General features: G+C 41.6%; 2 protein-coding genes across 4 annotated transcripts; one reads left to right on the top strand and one right to left on the bottom strand.

The window, feature by feature from the left end:
- Positions 1-1,042: 1,042 nt before the first annotated feature.
- Positions 1,043-5,645, bottom strand: LOC138121428 (uncharacterized). The gene is made up of 2 exons (XM_069034929.1): positions 4,737-5,645; positions 1,043-1,669 (listed from the first exon to the last, which is right to left on the bottom strand). Exons 1-2 carry the CDS (start codon positions 5,643-5,645, stop codon positions 1,559-1,561), a joined length of 1,020 nt encoding a protein of 339 aa, XP_068891030.1. The 3' UTR covers positions 1,043-1,558.
- Positions 5,356-19,349, top strand: GABRD (gamma-aminobutyric acid type A receptor subunit delta). 3 transcript variants are annotated; one of them, XM_069034928.1, is made up of 10 exons: positions 5,762-5,838; positions 10,072-10,224; positions 12,633-12,745; positions 13,297-13,364; positions 13,720-13,940; positions 14,711-14,793; positions 16,108-16,245; positions 17,162-17,317; positions 17,890-18,101; positions 18,422-19,349. In XM_069034928.1, the coding sequence occupies exons 3-10, from the start codon at positions 12,637-12,639 to the stop codon at positions 18,719-18,721; spliced, it is 1,287 nt and encodes a 428-aa protein (XP_068891029.1). In that variant the 5' UTR covers positions 5,762-5,838; positions 10,072-10,224; positions 12,633-12,636; the 3' UTR covers positions 18,722-19,349. The 3 variants fall into 3 exon arrangements, with proteins under 3 accessions (XP_068891028.1, XP_068891027.1, XP_068891029.1); XM_069034927.1 differs by lacking the exon at positions 10,072-10,224 and having other exon boundaries at positions 5,356-5,838; positions 17,165-17,317; XM_069034926.1 differs by lacking the exon at positions 10,072-10,224 and having other exon boundaries at positions 5,356-5,838.
- Positions 19,350-19,423: the final 74 nt, after the last annotated feature.

The following is a 19,423-nucleotide window of genomic DNA, read 5'->3' as shown; positions in this document are numbered from 1 at the left end:
CCAGATTTAGGGTGCCCAGAGCAGTTGTGGCTGCCCCACCTCTGGAAGTGTCCAAGGCCAGGTTGGACAGGGCTTGGAGCAACCTGGGATAGTGGAAGGTGTCCCTGCCCATGGCAGTGGGAGGAAGAGGATGAGTTTTAAGTTCCCTTCCAACCCAGGCCATTCTGTGATTCTGTGATTTTAGCTCTAAATTGGTAATTAACTGGGTTTCCTTTCTGTTCTATTCCTTGTATTACCTTGACAAAGTCAAGGACCAGTGCAGCTGGATCCACAGCAAAGCAGATCCCTGTTCCCTCGCTCCTGGCACTAGGCCTCAATGACGTGCTAGAGAAACCCAGCTATTCAAAGATTCACAGGGATTCAGTTATTAAAATACTGAGACATCATCCGCACCAAAATACACCCTGATCTGTACACAGACAGATGCATTCTCAGATTTATTTAGTTGAAAATCTTCCTTAATTGTAAGCAATATTTCTGTAATTGTTATAGTTGCTATGAGAGTAAGGTCTAGGTTTTGATCCCAGGAGCACAAGCACATGCTGCTGATCTGAGCATTTATTTCCACTGGCACACACAGTATGGAGTATAAATTACTCACAGTGACCAGTTCATTGTCACACATTTATGGTATAGGTCCTCAATCTTGAGAAATATACGGACATTCTTAGCTCTATAAATGGTGGAATCTCGATTTTATGGCATCTATTCATATTACATAAAACAAATTACATACAGACATTTGCAGGATTAAAGCTACAAGATGTAGGCTAAAAATATGCAGTGATTAACTGTATAGCTCTCTCTGCAGATCTGGAATAGTTATAACTGTGTTAACTCTGAACCTGCCAGTTCCCACACTCCTCGAGTCGGGATGCAAAAGATCCAAGCATGGATTTTCCCCTCAAGAAAACACTCAGAAGAACACCTGGAAATATCACTGATTGCCAGTTTCGTGTGATATTTTTATTCAGGGTATTTTTTCTGTCCCAGTTTACAACTGTTTGAATTATTTTCATAACAACAACAACAAAAGGTCATGATTTTGTGTCAGGTGAATAATGTGTTTCTAGGGAAAGACAATGTAGATTTTAATCTCTCATATAGATGGGAGAAGAGAGAAGATATCTGCAGTTCCTCTAAGGGAAATTAAGGTTCCTCAGCCAAGTTCTTATCTCCCAATCTACAATTTATGTCTATCAACTTAAAGCCAGTGAATCTTTAAGATTTAAGCTCCAAGAAATGTACAAAAAAGGCTTTGGTTGATGCAGCTCTTCTAGATTTTGTGGGCTCTGGACCTCAGTGATCCATCTCGGAGAAACTGGGAAACAGTGAGCAGATACAAATTAGACTCCTGCTGTTTTGTTCTCATGAGGTTAAATTCAGAGGCATTTCTGTGAAGTTCCTTCAGTACCACCTCAGGACCAGTGGGAAACACAGCAGAGCTGGCCAGTTCATTTTGCTGTATGGCTGCATACTGTGCTTCCACAGGCAGTTGGCATTTCCCTTCCGAACGTTTCCAAGGTGACAGGAGCTCATATATGGAGCTTTCTGGCGTTTAGGCAGGAAGACGTGCCAATAATGGAATCTGCATTTTGGCAGGGTGGTTCATATCAATTACATAACACAACTTGTCTGCCCCTGTTGTTTGATAGGGATCGCTGTTGGCCTGTAAACAATGGCAAACATTGATTTGTTGGACTGTAAATAATGGCAAACATTGATAAGCATCTTCCCAATGACTCATCCTTACAGATGTATGGACAAAGAATGAGAGGGGCATTTGCTATCAGAGCACTTCATGGAGGAATGACCTGGGATGGCACCAGCTGGGAGTTCACCCCTGAGAGCAACACATCTGGGGTAAAACAATCATCCTGGTCCTGGAATTAGCCCTGGCTCCGGGGCAAAGTGGGAAATTTCATCCCAAATCTGTTGCATAAAGAAAAGAAAAGGAGGGCAAAGTGTCTGGCTGCAATACGTTTCATGATTATAAAAAAAATTATGCAGACTGAGGGAGGAACTAGATGTTCTACAGAACATTTGGAAACAGATAAAAACTATATTCCTAGCACTTAAGGTGAAAGGGAAATTAATATTGTGGTTATCCAGATACTGATTAAATACAGACACCTTTGTGTTGGGGCTGTGGGATGTTCATACAGTGCAAGTACAGTACAACCTCTGAAACGAGCTAAATATTCCCACCATGCAATTGCTACTGATATTCCCAAATCTCATTTACAAAAATAGGCATATGTGTGTAATTTATATATCTAGAGACATTTGGCGATGTTGCCACAACAGTCTTTCACGAGCTGCTTAGGTGGAATCATGGGAGGGTGAGACTAATTATTCCTGTGGTACATTTTTTGCCTCTAAAAATTATATGACAATATGACATCTTTATTTTGCTGGCAGTAAAACCACCTGTTCTATTTAGAAAATGATCTATTAAGAATACCAGGTAATGCAGTGCAACTGTAAAATATATTGAAATAGTATCCTTTGATATTGTCTCAAAATCCTGAGTAATAAATGACTGAAAACTTGGGTTTTGGCCCAAATCACTGAGCATGCTTCTCCTCAATCCCATCAAATGACACCATCCAATAAATGATTGTATGGTAGCAGTTACAGACGTATGGATGACTGTGATCAGGGAAAATTCATACCTGTTACATGTTCCAGAAGAAAAACACTTGACAGATACTAAAATGTGGGTTTCTGGTTTCAGTGTAGTAAAATACACTTCACAGTTGTGACCTTTATTACTACTTGAGTCAGGTAAATACTTCAAGAATTAGTAATTGTTGATATAGTAATAATAACAACTAATGATTTAATAAATAGTAGTGATTAAATGTCATTAGAAAATTGTCCAGATGTGGGTGGAGCCTGTTAACATTTGACCTGGCATGGTCAGATACGACTGAAACACTGATTTAAGGCCCACTCTGTTGCTTTCACAGATCTACTACAGCTTTACTACAGCAGAGATCAAAGCTTGTTCCAAGCTGTGTAACTCTGGCCTGACATCCTGGTCCTGCTGGAGCAGGGAGTGATCCCACACAGTCCCAAGGGCCGTGCTGAGCCCCACATGCAAGGTCGGATCATAGGAAGGGCATTTCCATGAAAGCTGCTGCCTGCAGCCATAGGGATTGAGGAGAAGCAGCAGTTTATTAGAGTGACAAAAAGGCTTAGGAAACATTTAGTATCATGGGCCATCTTTTTAAGACTATTTGACAGTTCCCAGCCAGTAGCTAAAGCTAAAGGAAAGCTTTAATTATTTTCAAGAGGATTAGATGAGAAAGATTTGGAGAGCTTATTTATTTTGTTTTGTTTTGATGTTTTAATGGCAATTTTAATAGTTTCTTAATCTATGTCTTAGCATTTTTAATCTGTCATTGACTGTAATGAGTTTGGGACCTTTAGCTAGAATTGTAGGAAATTAAATGTATTGTTGATCTTTATTATTTTATCTCCTCTATTCCCCTTGGCAATAGGAGTTATTTATTTTGAGTGGGGTGTGCATATATATATATATATATATATATATATATATATATATGTACCAGTCTATTTTAAATATGTATTGTATACAAAACCAACTAAATCCAAGGCTGAATGACCAAACATTTGTTCTTCTTCTGTATAATAGGAGGATATAATCAAGGCCCTTATAGATAAAACGTAATTTATTTATCTGAGAGAACTTACATATATCTTTTACGATTGCCATTGTATTTTTACTTGTGTCAGTGGTCAATTTTGTAGCAAGGTTTGTCCCTTCAGAGCATGGGTTGCCATGGTGTGCTTATACCAACACACAAATTTACACACTTACATATGTGTCACCCACACATGAAATCCACACAGACATGCTCAATCCAAATGTACAAAGCACCTCTGTGGATTTTTTGCTATTTTTATGATGAAAACATAGAAAACTGTTCTTTTTGACTAGTAAATTAGGTGACAGCTGTCCAGCCAGAGGACAACAACACCGAGGAATTCTCAGCATAGGTACATAGCCCACCGGACCATCAGCCTTAAGAGTAGGAAAAATATGAAAAAATCTCAACTGAAAATATCCCAAAAGGTGTGAATGTGTTCTGTTATACAGAGAGGCAAAATCATTCTGTTCTGTGTGTCGCCAGGTAAATTCCGTTAAAAGTCTTTTCGTTTCCCTCCTCAAAATACCCCAATTTTCATGCAACAATCCAACTCCCTGAGCTAAAATTTTTGTCTTTTCCTCCTTTTTGGATGTTAGCTGCAGGATTGCCATTGAAATGGGCAGAGGGAGGAAAAGATGAGAAAGAAAAGAACACCTTACATCATTCTCACAGGTTTATGATATGCTTATATTTGTTGTATTGCATTTGTGTGTGTATGGTGAACATCTGTTCTCCTGGATCTCACGGGGCTGTTATTCCCCTCACCCACCACCCCTCAGTAGCCATTTGAAATGCTGGTACTAAATAACAATACAGAACTAAGAAGACAAAAAGATGAATCCAACACTTTACCCCAGGTGCCTCCTTTCATTAGCTTAAGGTACCTGCACAATCATTTTTGGTTTATGATTTAATTTCTTGAAAATGTCTCCTTCACACTGTTTCCTTTGTGGGTTGGTTTTAAAATTGTCATTCGAGATTGAACAGCACCAAAAAGCCGAGGAGGCGGAGGAGGAAGAGAAGGAAAGAGCGAATATGGAGGAGAAAACCGAGTTTGACCTGCAAGTCAAGATGAACCCGAGGTCCCGAGGAGCCCCGTGGCCGGGTCCCCGCTGGCCCCGTGCCGGGAGCCGCCGTGCCCGGGAGCCAGCGGAGGTCCCGGGAGTTCGCGAGGCACAAGAGGTGGAAGCTTGGACGATGGCAGCGCGAGCAGCCCGGGATGGAGCTGTGAACTGCTCCGAGCGTTTCACTGTAGAGAAGCCCCTCAGGAGCCCGAGAGCGGCGAGGCAGAAGTTTGTGTTGCCGGCTCTGCCCCTCTCGGTGGTACCGCCGGGCCGGGACAGCGCGCAGACAGCGGAGAGGCGGCAGTTTCCCTCGGCACGGTCCCCGGCTCCATTGCCGGGGCGCTCGGAGCGATGCTGGAAGCCGGGCTGCAGCTGCGGTGCCCGGGTGCCGCCGGGATTTTCCAGGAGCTCGGGGGGGCGGCGGGGGGCGGCGGCAGCGGCGGTGCCTGCGGTTCACATGCCCCGTGGGGAGCGGGCACAGCGGCTCCGCGCCCCCGAGCGCCCCGGGACCGGCCGCCCCTGCCCTCGGCTCGGGCTGCAGCTCCTCCTGCTCCTCCCCGGCACGATGCGCGCAGGACATTAGTGGCTCCGGAGCACTTTGAGTTGCTCCCACCCCGCTCCGTGGGATTAATCTATCCTTTTGGAGGTTATTTTCGGCAAGCAGCCTCGCAGGCGGGCAGAGCGGCCGGAGGAAGAGCCCGCGGCAGGGGAGGGATGCGGGAGCAGGGCAGCAGAGCCGGGAGGGACTGAGCCACCCGCAGAGGAGCGGAGGAGAGGGAAGGAGAAGAGAGGAGAAGAGAGGAGAGGAGAGCTGCCCTGCTCCCTGCTCCCGTGCCGGGCTGCCTGCATGGCTCCCGGGCACTGTGGAGATTGTGGGGGCTGCTGCTGCTGAGCAACCATCCATCGCTTTAAACTCAGCCTCAACTTAGCGCAGCAGGCAAGGATGGCAACGCCACTGGAGCTTTGGAGCTGCCAGGAGAGCCAGGGAACCTGGGTTTTGGTCGCTGCTGTCTAATAAATGGGAGTAAAATGGAATTTCTTACCTGGGTTTTTCCTGCCTTGATTCTACTGTGCACCCAACAGCACAGGTGTATCAGGTAAGAAAACATCTTATCATTCTTTCTTAGACTGGCCTCAGGCAGCCGTTCTCTCGGTGTAGCTGGAGTGAGTGATGCCAGCTCTGGCTGGGGCTCCCACTTTTGCCCAGGGATGCTTGCTGCACTTACGGGCCAGGACTGCTTTGAGTGAGCGCTCAGGAGAAAAAGGGCCCTTGACTGAAGAGTTTCCTTAATGTGCTTCATCTGTTTCAGTTTTTTCTTTCTTCATTCCCTAGCCGAGGATGCACTTCTGCCAGTTGAGCAGCAGTTTCTTGGCGTAGTCAAGGGCTGTGTTTTTAACAGGATGCTCCTGGAAGCCTTTTCCCGAGGGCACTTACTCTAAATTGGGGGCAATCACTTCTTGTAAGGCACTGCATATCCCAGCTCAGCCTCAGCCCCTCCGGCAGCTCGGTAGGGGCCTGCTTCAACATGAAACTCTTCCATAAACCCCAGCACAACCAGTGGGGTATGAGCTGAATAGCTTTGCTTAGGGCCTCCATAGGTATCATTAAAACCCCAAAATACAACCATTCCTTTCTAATGCATTCATTAAGTCTCCTGAACTTGGGTTAACAGGAAGAGACTATCAGAGATCTTAGGGCAAAAAATGTTTGGAGGATGCAAACCATTTCTTTAAATAATAATTTGTAAAGAAAGATATACATTTGCAGCTCTCAGTCACATTCCCTCCGAAGGTGTTAACTAGGCAACCAGCGACGGTCTCGGTATATTCTTATTCTCTCCAGATCTGGAGGCTGGATGTGGAGAAAGCTTTGCCATGATTACGCAATGAAAATAGAGGGGGGAGTAAAAAAGAACTTGCTGCATGTAAAAACATGCCTACACCCCCCAGAGCAGGGGTGGTTGTGGCATCAAAAGGGTCTTACATCTGCTTCATAGACGTCCGTAATAGCTTCAGAGGAGTGGAAGAGGCAAAGTGGTAACTGTAGTAAAACACAACATTGTTAGAGGTTTTGGAATTAATCAGGGAGATCTGGGTTTTTTCACTGGGAATGAAAAAAATCTTGCTTAGAGAAAGTGTCAAGTCAACTGCTCTTAGTCAGGATTGATTTATCACAGAATGATTTATCCTGTGACCTTGAATCTGTTATCCAGGGTCAGATCCTGACATCCTCAGACTCTGAAGCAATCCAGTGTTACAGTGAAGGCAGAGGAAATACTGCTTATTGCCTAAGGGCACCCTGATCTTGCCCATAATTTCAATGATACTGCTTCTCCCTCTGTACTTGGATTAGCATTGAGGCTGTGGGTTCAAAAGTGATGTTTGAGTACATAAGACCCAAAAAAAGAGATTTTTAAGGAAGAGTCAGTCTTCTCAGCCTCTGTCTTCAAGGTCTGCTCCTAGGCACAGCAACTGTCAGGATATGTGTTTGTTGGATACATTATTTATTTTATCATTAATTGCCTAATTGACTTTCTTTCTCCAGTTACACAGTAGTGATGAGTTGTTTGTTAGGAATACATCTACTCATGGCAGACTCAGGCAAGGCAAATTCTAACTTCTGGAATTCCAACTGTTCGGTTTGTAGTTTTCCAAATATGCCAAAGTGTGAGACATTCCATGGTCAAGGAAAGCTGCTCTGTTTGGATTCAGGATTTAGGGTGGCTACGGCAGGACACTGTTTAATCTTGTAAAAAGGGAGTAGCCTTGCTTATATGTGTACTTTGGATCAGTTAAATAGAACTCAAGTTAAATTTTATGCTTGCATTAGTAAAAATATTTTTGGTACGAGATGCTTTTATGAATGGCAGCATATTAATGGGCAAAACTGCCAATAACTTCATTTTAAGGCTCTGATTTTGTTTTCTAAAAGCAATGTGATTCCCAATTATGATGATAGAGGCCATCCAACCCCCCTAAATTCTCTGCTCCTGAGTTCTGTGCACTGTATATGACAGATATAAGAAAAACATATTCTAAAAAGAAAGAACATTTTGGTCATTCCGAAATGCATCAATAAGATACAAAAGAGACAAAAGACTTCCCAAAGGCCAAACTACCAATGAAAATAATGTTGTGGTTTGGCAGAGGAGGGAAGTGGGGGATATATGCAGGCTGCTTCCTCATAGCATTTCTGAATACCCTTCCAGGGTGTTTTAGCTGTGTGTGAAGCAATTTCTCTGTCATGTGTGCTGTTTGACTGAAGTGAATGAGTCAAATTCAACCTAAGTCAGCGCATTTTTGTCAGGTAAACATTTTTTTTAAATAGTGGTTTTAGATCTGCTTGAGACAGTGATTAGTGGCAAAGAATTTGGCATTTAAATGATTGCCAGGTCCTTGGGACAAAGACTGTGGCTTCCACCATTCTATCAGGGTTTGAGATGCTGTGGATGCTGCAATAATAAATGTGCCACAGTGAAGCAGATCATCTGCAGAAAGACGCTTGGGGAAATATTTCTTCATTTGTGTGGGGAAAGAGCACTTCTGATAGGAGTTTTGGGGTGTGTGTCTGTACTTCGTAATTCCTTACTGAAAGAGATTTTAATTCTCTAATTAAAATAGGTGTATATTTTGTATTTAAGTTTCTGCTTTGTTAAGTGACTTTTAACTCTTGCATTTAATTATCATTCTGCTGTGTGTTTTCCTAAGCCCTTTACTCTATTTGTGGAAACAGAGCAGCTTTAACACGTGAATGTATGCAAAGAGTGGTCCATTTTCTGTAGCTTAAAACTGCCAGAGAGGCTTTGATGTTCTAAAGGTTGCCATGAATTAAGCCTAATGCTTTTTCAATTGCATTTCAAAATACAAAACATATTTACAGTGAGCTTCCCTAACAGTCAGAAATGGCAGATGGGAAGGGTACACATACTGCTCTGGATAATCCTGGAGTTTGGCAGAGGTCAGATTGTTCACTGACCTTGCAGGATATTCCTTGTCTTTTTCCCAAGGAAAAGTTTTCTTCAGTGGTGAGGACATCTGGGACATTTGTCCCAAATGCTTATCAAAATGAAATGTACTCCATCCCAGTCCTCCAGTCAAATTGTTCTTTTCCATCTACCAGGTTAAAAGATTCATATAACAACGATGTCACAATCCCCAAAAGAATCAGGTTAGCAGATCTAAAGAAGAAACAGAAGATGCAAAATGCGATTTTCTACATCTTACTGCTCTGTGAATTTGTCAGAAGGTCAGTGCACCCTCCTGACAAGTGTGGCCTCAAATCAGTGTCCCACTGGCCACTGACTTAAAGATGCTGAGGTTTTTGCACGGCTCCCAGAGATTTTGGCACTCCTGTGCAAAAATGAAATTGCTAATACTATCCCTTGCTCAGCTGCTGTTGTGCTCTCATTCACATGAAACTTACAGATTGCCTCTTGCCTTGGTGTGATTTAAATGCCAGATATTTTCTAGTAATATGATAAACTTCTAGCAACTGTTTTCAAGCAGTGTTCTGGAATAGAGCTAATGCCTCGCTTGTCTGACAAGACACATCCCTTTAAAGATGTGCTGTCCAAGTTGATTGATGTTTCTCCCCCAGATCACTCCACATTAGTAGGATGCCCTGGTCCTGCAGCAGCTGGGAGGGAGATGTCAGCTCGGATAGGAAGGATTTTGGGAGATGTGTACTTTTTATTCTAGAACTGCTAGTACTTAGCTCTGAAATAGATGCATTTCTTTGCTCTGTCATGTGACATTCATTGCTTGGAGTTGCTTTCCCTAACCTGTGTCAGTATTAGGGAAAGAAGAACTCCACATGTTTGTGCAGTTCATCAGTGGGGATTTCCTTTACCCTCACTGTTGCTTTCATGGTTTAGAGAGCAGCAATCTATTTTCGATGAGCTCAGTTGAAGTCCTCCCAATGCTCCAGATATGGACAGATGCAAAAATATTCTCAAAAATATCTGCTTGAAATGAGATGTGTACAGAGTCAGAGTGTGGATCATCTTCTTCAGCCTTAGATTTGGGAATGACTTCCAGATGGATGGAAGTCCACAGGACTGTTGCCATTCAGCCAGCAAGGCCCCCTACGCTGGCCTGGTGCAAACTGAAGAGAAGCTTTTGAGGAGCTCTTTTACCCCTTGGATTTGACAAATCAATACCTTAATTTTACAAAGTCCTTTTTCTTACTAAAACAAGCTTTACAGCAGCTTGCATTGGGAAGTTGCTGAATCAACTAATAGTAGTTGGCTTTCTTTTCATCCTTACTGCTTACACTATGAAAAGTTAATCCCTTCCAATGCATCTTTTCTATGCTGGTCTTCCTTTTTCAGGTACAACAATGAATAATATTTTAGGCCATATATAATCCCAACTGCTTATCGAGGATGAATGAAATTCTCCCACCATCCTTCATGTAACTTTAAAGCACTGGATGTGATGTGCAGAAGTCAAGGGGAATGACTCAAAGGAGTTATCACCACATGGTAAATCTAGCCATAAAATTATTTCAGCTGTAATACTTTAATAACCCCCCTGGTATGAAGTGCATAGAGCTCCACTAACTTCAGCACATTTGTTACACTGATGATCTGACCCTAAGGCTTTATTAATAATAGAAACAAGATTTATTTTAATTGTGTCATGGATATTTAAGTAAAACTCCCTCTAGATTGTAATCTGCTTAAAACACATGCCAGGCTACAGCCCTCAGTCTTTAACACAACTCTCATCATTTTAACTTCCCTTGAGCTCCACGGCTTTCCTTAATGCCAGTAAAATAGAATCCTGACACCGGAGAACTGCTGCACTCTAAGTGCTTTGTCAAAACATGATCAGGCACACGAGATACATCACTCCAGTGCTGTCACCTTCTGACTTCAATTCTGTTCTCAAAACACTTCACTGAACTTGGTTGCTGTTTTAGCAACAGAAGCTGAAAAGCAACACCTTCTATTGAAAAGGCAAGCATATTTTAAGCAGATATATTCATTCAATTGTGTTGTAGTTATTTACTCTAATTAGGGGAATACATAGAGTACCATTCTTTACATGTAAAAGGAGCTCTGACATTTTACTGATTAGAAACACCATTCCACATCTATGACTGTGACTTGTAAGTATACAAAAGTATGTTTTTAAACAAACTTATTGTAAAGCTATAATTCAATTAAAGTAAATAATGATGATTGGATGATTGAAAGACCAGCTGTCCAATAGAAAGGAGTGTTATAGTTCAGTTCATGAGACCCAATAAAGAAGGAAAAAACCTCTGTCAACATCTGTTATAAATCTTCAAAGCCCTTGTCTAAGTCAATTATGTTATTCCAATTTATGTAGCTGAAAACATGTCTTGGAGTGTTCCAAGATCCTTCCTCAGAAGAGATAGAAGGACCTGAGAAATAGCTGGGACAGTAATGTGAGATGATCATACAACAGTGTGCTCATGGCATGGAAATCTCGTAAATGCAGTTTAACATAACATTTCACTGGGAACTAATAAAGTTCCACTTGGAGCAGTGTTCCTGTGCTGTGAGGTCCCATAAGCTTTGACAGCACTGCTAATGCAAACCTGCAGTGTCTCTGCTGCTCAAAACTTACATTTACACATTGTAATCCCAGAACTCCTTCCTTATATAATTGGGTCCAGACAAGAAATTTAAGACCAAGGCAATCAAAGGTTTTTCTGTCAGTCTTCTCTGAGAAGAAGAGTTGGTTACTGTAGGATGCTCTGTTCCTGTGCTGGCAATAATTGCTTGTGCTGAGCTGAATGCCCAGGCTGGCATATTTTGGAGAGAAAAACCATGTGCTTTATGTGGGTCAATGTCACATGAACACTCTAAGAAAGTTATGTAAGTACCAAGGCAGAATGTATTTGTGGTGTATTACTCTGCAGCCTTCCATGGATATTTAACCATTTCTCTTCTGTTACAAGGCATAGGGACCTCTCAAATGCCACATTTATAGCTGGGCTTAGTGGAAGATGCTAAACCAGTGTTCAGGCAGCTTTGATCCAGTACTTGCTTCAGTCACAGGCCCTCTCAAACCACTGGAAATTCTTCTCTTTGCAAATAGGGGTGGCAGATGTTGTCCCAGCCTGTAATTTATCTCTTCCTTCCCTGTCAATCACAGTGCAGCGAGAGGAACAATGTGAGCAGGCACAGATCTTCAACTGGAGTCTGCTAGGTTTAACAGATCATGAAGACAACATAACCTTGTCTTTGTTTGCAAGAGATGGTGGAATATCCACATCACTGCTTGTGCCAGGGCTGAGGGGCTGGCGGCTGCCAGGTGCTGGCAAATGGCAACAAGACTCTGGGCTAAAGTTTTCAGAGAGCATCACTGGGCTGGCAAGAAGAGACAACTGAGAGAGGGAGCCTTACTGCTGGGAGGGGCTGAACCATGAGCACAAACCCCACATCTTCTCCCAACCAAAACCTGCTGCCTGCTCTCCAAATTCCAGATGTGCCGTGTTTCCTGTTTTCCCCTCACATTTGACAATACACCAGCCTTCTTGATCTCAGCTGTTCCATAGTAAGAAGCTGTCACAGCTGCATTTCAGTGCTCACAGATGCATTTTAGGCAGTATACAAAGTGTCTTGGTTTCCCTCATGCTTTTTCTAAGTTTCTAAATCTATTTTTCCTACTTTTTTTTGGAAAGAAAGAAACTTTTAAAAGTATGTGCTTGTACTTAAAGAGGCCATAGTCTTGCCTGAAATTTGCTTTGATTTAAACAGAAATATCTGAAAGGGTTTTCCTACTTATAAAAGTCTCCAAAATAGCTGATTCTACTGTACATGGTCTCTGGTGTAAAATAAGTCAATAACCTCAATTTTCTGTCATTTTTCTGTTTGTAAACACGGGAAATGTTAAGATAATTATTCTCTTTACCCAGAGCTATGAGTGACATCGGAGATTACATAGGTTCCAACATCGAAATCTCCTGGTTGCCCAACCTGGATGATTTGATGAAAGGGTACGCACGAAATTTCAGGCCTGGGATTGGAGGTGAGATTTGGAGAATAAATAATGTCTCTTTGGTTCTTGCAATCCTTCTGACGTTTATGTGAACTTCATACTTTAAAGGATTAAAAAGTTATGATTATCTTTTACTTGGATGCTGGAAAAAGATAATAAGCAACAATATGCTTGATTTTGACAAGAGACAGACTGTGCAACAGCAACACAGGCTTCTGATGCAGTTCTTAAATTGTTGACATCTAAGTTGAAGGAATTTTATATTTCGTTACATGGTGATAATTTCTGCATCTGCTTGAAGTCATGCTGTCTTAAACTAGATAATGTGATTTCCAGAAAGGATTCCATAATTTTCAGTAGTTGTGATTTTATCTTGTATTCCTTATCACTGAAGTGAGGTGTGCTGTTGGAAATTGAGGGCACAATCGGTAAAAGATTGAAAACTCTTGCTTTAAGAATTTCTAATGGAAAACACTTCAGTGAACTCACTCTGTCTGTAAGAATTAACAGTCTGGGGTCATTAATATTTTTATGGGTACTATGATGATGTAAATCACCCCATTCAAACATTTTTTTCTCAGGTCCTCCTGTTAACGTTGCTCTGGCAATCGAAGTAGCCAGCATTGACCACATCTCAGAAGTGAACATGGTACGGTATCAGATTTTTAGTTTTGCTTTAGAAAAAGCAAAGGTTCAAAACCAAAAGTTGTATTTATTGAGATTTATAAACTGATTTCCTTCATTAAGACCTATGCAACTCTTGCAATGTGTTCTATATAATATTGGTATTGAATCACTTTTTATATCTTGAGCTTATCCATGGTAAGAGCGTATGACCGAAATTCAAATGCTTGGGGCAGCTCCCTGGTTGACTAAGCATAAAAATATGTATTTGCACTGAAAGCAAGTAGTATATTTCTAGGCTGAGACAACAATTTTTGGCCAAGTTCCAAAACATTATCATTGTCAGCACCACTTCTTAACTGGGAATTCTCTTGTCATAGGAATACACCATGACAGTATTTTTGCACCAGAGCTGGCGAGACGACCGTCTGTCTTACAACCACACTAACGAAACTCTGGGCTTGGACAGCAGGTTTGTGGACAAGCTCTGGTTGCCAGATACTTTCATAGTCAATGCCAAGTCTGCCTGGTTCCATGATGTGACTGTGGAAAACAAACTTATCAGGCTCCAGCCAGATGGAGTCATTTTGTACAGCATCAGGTGAGTGACAAACAGTACAGGTATACTCTGTTGTGTGTTAACTTTTTGAACATTCTATAATCACTCAGCTTTCCTAAGATGATTTCCTAAAATAATTATTAATTAAAAATGGAAGAAAAGCTCCTATCTCCTACCCTTTTCTTTATAAGGAGAAGTCAGGAAGGTCTCTTTGGCAACACTGATCATGTCCAGAATGCCCTCAATGGGAGAGAAGCCTCTCATGGCTTTGGTCAGCTGTCAAGGAGGTGCTGAATACAGAGCAAAGATTCTGTTCTCCACTCTCTCGCTATTTTCCAAGGGAATTGTGAGCCTGATTTAGGCTCAGCTTCCCTGTCTTTCACACAGACAAAGTAGCGTTTCTCACTTTGAAAGAGGGCTGTGGCTGGAAATCAGTAACTATATTGAAAGTTAATTGTGTAATGTTCTAAAAAATAATGAATGTGTACCTTTGAAACGGTGAGTCCAACGTCCCCCTTAAGGTATTGGTAGTGATCTTGGGGACAGTGAAAGGGAGGAGATTGAATCAGAAAATTCCTTTTTATCATCATCAGTAGCTGCAGAATCCTCTGACGTTAGACAAGTCATTTGACCTTTCTTCAATTCCCTCTGCCTTTGGGTTTCCCACAGACTCAGGCAACAGCCATAAGGACTTTGAAAACAGTTCCCTTTGTTAGTATTAAGGTTTCAAAGTTTTCCACTCAGTCTTTTGAGTTCTGAGGAAAAGGCTCTGTCTGAATGTAACTAACTGATGTTCACGTTGCTCCGAACAGGATTACCTCAACAGTGGCCTGTGACATGGACCTTTCCAAGTATCCAATGGATGAGCAGGAATGCATGTTGGATTTGGAGAGCTGTAAGGGCTGAGTACCTCTGTGTTTTGTGTAAAGCCTGCCTTTATGGTACTGAGATAGATGGAGCTGCTTCTTTAGTCAATGGAATGTAAGGGGTGCCTTGGGGTTTAGAGTGAACAGAAATTCTACATTGCCTGTGTTGGGCATTAGACTGTGGACTTTTCAATACCAGTTCAACCCTGGTCCAAACCAAAACTCTAGGATTTTATTTAGGGATGATGAACAATGTACAGTCCTGCTGACAAATGTCTGGAACTTTGTGCTTCATGTGAAACCTTGTGCAGTTGTGACAGTCACTGGCATTACTGAGATTTGTATTGAATCCAGTGAGAACAAGTAGAAAAGCCCACAGGCAAAATGTGATGTGCTATTTTTAATTTATGAAAAAATAGGGAAAAGAAAGGATTCCCTGTTTTTAATGAATGCCATTGTGACTAACCTTCACATAGCTCTTTAACTTGCCTTGGCATTCCTGTATCTGTTACACAGAAATCCATCAGAATACTGCATGGATGGGCTTCATTCATTTGTAATCACAGAGGAGGGTTATAAAATTTACATTTTATCCAACTTGTATTTAATCTATGATCAGCATGTAATTCCCATGAGCATTAATACTTCTGAATGAAAATCACCACTGACACAAGCAGGGACCACCCAGTCAGGGAAAATTAATCTGGTTTTTAGATCAAGGAGCCTACAGGTCCTGAGGTTGCCAGAGATCTGGGAATAGCAGATCCTGAGCAGATCCCTTGGCCTGTTCATGCAAGTTTCTAATTTTCTTTTTTGTCACTGACTTTATTTTCTAGGCAGTTAACCACAATACCATTTTATCCTGTCAAAAATAGCAATCTACAGTTTTACTTATGTAATCACCAAATGCAGAGGCAGCAGACATTGTCCCAGCAATTCATTCTCTCTCCCAGCGAGTTCTGCAGGGAGTTTTGGTGGGGGTTGAATATTTTAATTGAATTTGAGGGTTTTAATTTCAGTGAAACAAGCAGAAATAAGTCTCTTTAAACAAATGGATGCTTTAGTAGCAAGTTGTCAATGAACAGCAAAACTAGGAAAGATTGATTTCCTGTGGATTTGCATATTATGTAAATCCCCTCATTCATATCTCCCCTTTCTGTTGTGTTCCTGGTGCCCTGCACCTCTCCAAAGCAGAGGGAATTATCCAGACTGAATCTCAGTGCATTTGCATCGTGTCTGGTGGAAATCAGCATAGGAGAGGAATTAGAGAACTTCCACTATGAGCTCTCTAAGCTCTTAATTTCTCCCTTGAACTCTGTGTTTACTCAGCTTTCTTTTGGCAGATGGCTACTCTTCAGAGGACATTGTCTACCACTGGTCAGAAAACCAGGAAGAGATCCATGGGCTGGATAAGCTGCAGCTTGCTCAATTCACAATTACCAACTACCAGTTCACAACAGAAATTATGAACTTCAAATCTGGTAACAGAATCTTTCTTCAATTCAGGGGCAGTATCTGACTTTTTCCTGCAGAGAGAAAATATCTATTTTCTATCTATAATAGAAAATCCTTCTTCTTAAGTAACTAATTTAAGAACCTGTCATGTTTCTGATAAGAGTTTTCTTCATCTTCCACTTGTAAGTAATGCCATTCTTTGCTGAGCCTCCAGGTAGCCACTGTAGCATGCTCTGTCCTTTAGCTCTCTCTGCTTGACAAAATACTGCGTGGAGTAGCCAGACAGCACTTGATAAAAAGCACTTGAGGTGTAGTTCACATTTTCTTGACCTAATTTGCAACTTCAGATCGAGAAAAATTTCCATTAGCCCATGATGTTATGAAGCTTATGACGTACAGTCAGATCAGTCTAATTCTACCCCGTAGAAGTCAGTGGTGTGTATGTCTATCACTGGGCTTATTGCAATGTTTGTACAAGATTGGAGTCATTTCTTTCCTGCTGATTTTTCATCCTCTTTCATGTATTCAGATTCTCATTTATGCTGCACATCTCCTCTAAGCTTTTTTTTGAGTTTGAAATTAACTTGGCCTTTTAAAAAATCTAAATTTAGTATCTGGAGGACTTTCTACAGCAGATGATAAGACAGTACACATTTTGAAGCAATACTGTTATTTGAGAAGACTCATGATTTTATTTTCAGATCTGGCATTGATATGACCTGAGACAAATCATTTGACCTATTCTTAGCTGATGAAAGCTGCAGTACCTCGTGCAGGGTTTATGAAGCATCAATCGAACAGCATTCAAAAACCTTTTTGTGATCCTTGTCCAGAAGATGTTAAAGAACGTAGCTCTGTGTCATTATAGGAAATGTCATTTTTAATATCAATTTAAATGTAATTCACGCAGCCAGTATCTTTTCTGCTTGCTCTCTTTTCCAGCAGGTCAGTTTCCCAGGCTCAGTCTCCACTTCCACCTTCGGAGAAATCGAGGAGTTTACATCATCCAGTCTTATGTCCCTTCCATCCTACTGGTGGCCATGTCGTGGGTGTCCTTCTGGATCAGCCAGTCAGCTGTGCCTGCCAGGGTGTCACTAGGTAAAACAGATCTCTTGGGGGACTCACGGGGAAGGGAGTGCTCAGGCGGTAATTATGCTCTCTGATAATCCTCATTAAGGTGTTTTTATGACCACCATGTTTACATTTGCAGAAGGGATGGTCCTTTGAAAGATTTCCCTCCTGTTTTAATTACTGTCATGTTGTCAGGGCAGCTGTCTCAGTAAGGAACAGCAGATAGCCACCTTGGGAGGGTTAAAAGCAGCAATGACTGTGAGAGAAATGAAAGAATTGATTTGAAGGAACTGGGACAGTGAGAAAAAATGTGTTCCTGGAGCTTGTGTATGTCTGAATAAGTGTTGCCAGTGCAGATGTAAAAGTGTTTGAGGGTTAATTCTTTGGGTTTTATTTCTCCTATCTAGGAAAAAACCAAGGATAACTTGTTCAAAGCTGCCTTAGTCACACAAATGCATTTTTTTACAAGTTCCCCTGTTTTGAAAATCAGAAGCCACGGTATTAAGGGGCTTTTGCTGTGAAAATAATCCTCGGCCTCATATTAATAAATATATTTATGTATGTTAGTGCATATATTTCTCTCTCATGCTACTCTGCAGGTATAACCACTGTTCTTACAATGACCACACTGATGGTCAGTGCCCGATCCTCGCTTCCACGAGCCTCTGCCATCAAGGCACTGGACGTTTACTTCTGGATCTGCTACGTGTTTGTCTTTGCTGCACTGGTGGAATATGCCTTTGCACATTTCAATGCTGACTACATGAAAAAGCAGAAGAACAAGATAAAGGCGAGAAGGCAGAGTGCAGAGGTCAGTAGGTGTGATACTGGGAATAACTTTGCCAAAGCAGTCACCCTGCATCATGACCTTTTTCTACAAGTTCTTCCTAAGACGAAGGCTTTGAGAATGTTCTCGATGGTGCCTCAGTAATTCCGAGCATGTAAAGCCATAACCAGAGTTATAAGTGGTAGCACAGAGTCTTTCATCAGTTCTGCCAAAGCAAGGGCTAAATCCCATGCAGTGCTTAGGGACCCCATAGGTGTTTCACCACATTTGTGCCGTGGATATCTTGGATGAATGACACCGCCTTTGCCCTATAAACTGCCCTTGTTCTCCTCTTTCCTTTGCAGATCAACGTGAAGAATGCCATTGTTCTGTTTTCCCTCTCCATAGCTGGTGTGAGCCAGGAACTGGCCATTTCAAACAGGCAGCACCGAATTCCCAGAAGCCTGCCTGGATCTTATGGCACAATAGAAATAGAAACTGGAGAGACAAAACAGCAGCAGGGAATGAAACTGGACAAAAAGACTGGCCTGAAGTCCCTCTTTAAGCCCATTGATGCTGACACCATTGACATTTACGCCAGAGCCGTGTTCCCAGCAGCCTTTGCAGCAGTCAATGTTATATACTGGGTTGCATACACAATGTAAAGACAGCAAAAAAAGCAAAGTTCATCCGAAGACCTACAAACTGAACAATACCCACAGGCTAAAAAGCCCTCGCTGAAACTGAATTGAGGCATCTCTTCTCAAAATATTTTCCAACAAGCTCAAGACACTTCCAAAGTCAAGAAAGTCCTGCTATGAATTCCTACTAAAAGCAGCAATTTACTGCTGACCTGATTTGATACAGTAAGACTGCACCCTGCCAAACAATTCCAGCTCTTTCTTTCCTGTAATACCATGAGACAACTTTTCATATGTACATATTTGTAGCAAAAGTTTAAATCTTAAATTACCATGGTTTTCCTCCACTTCAAGAGTTGATCAGTAATGAAGATTTGGCTTTTCACACTCAGATAATTTCCTTTTTTTTGTAATGAAAGAGCTAATTCCTCACTTCTGCACATGAGTGGTTTTCTGCATCTGTGGGCTGGTCTAGGTTTAACAGTAGTGCTAAAGTTGAAGTTTTTAATCAGAAAAATCTCATGAACAAAATAAAAGGAAATAGAGGGGAGTGGAGGTTTTTCTTAAAATATTATTTGTCTTGGATAAAGTACTGAAAAATTTCAATGCTCTTAGTCACAGCATGAAATAAAATATACTACATAAAATTCTACTGAATTGTTAATAATGACTGCATTACATTTCAGATCTAAGCTAATGAAATTTTAAACACTTGAACACAAAAAT

This window comes from Aphelocoma coerulescens, chromosome 21 (genome assembly GCF_041296385.1).
Source record: "Aphelocoma coerulescens isolate FSJ_1873_10779 chromosome 21, UR_Acoe_1.0, whole genome shotgun sequence".
Lineage (NCBI taxonomy): Eukaryota > Metazoa > Chordata > Aves > Passeriformes > Corvidae > Aphelocoma > Aphelocoma coerulescens.
Note: the sequence above shows the minus strand (reverse complement) of the source record. Positions and strands in the feature narration are given on the sequence as shown.

Coding starts and splice junctions, on each gene's coding strand:
- LOC138121428 (XM_069034929.1), bottom strand. CDS start 5,645: ATGGATGGTTGCTCAGCAGCAGCAGCCCCCACAATCTCCACAGTGCCC. Junction 1,670..4,736: donor GGGTTCATCTTGACTTGCAG/GTCAAACTCGGT, acceptor CATTGTTTACAG/GCCAACAGCGATCCCTATCA.
- GABRD (XM_069034926.1), top strand. CDS start 5,771: ATGGAATTTCTTACCTGGGTTTTTCCTGCCTTGATTCTACTGTGCACC. Junction 16,246..17,161: donor AATTATGAACTTCAAATCTG/GTAACAGAATCT, acceptor TCTCTTTTCCAG/CAGGTCAGTTTCCCAGGCTC. Junction 18,102..18,421: donor CGAGAAGGCAGAGTGCAGAG/GTCAGTAGGTGT, acceptor TTTCCTTTGCAG/ATCAACGTGAAGAATGCCAT.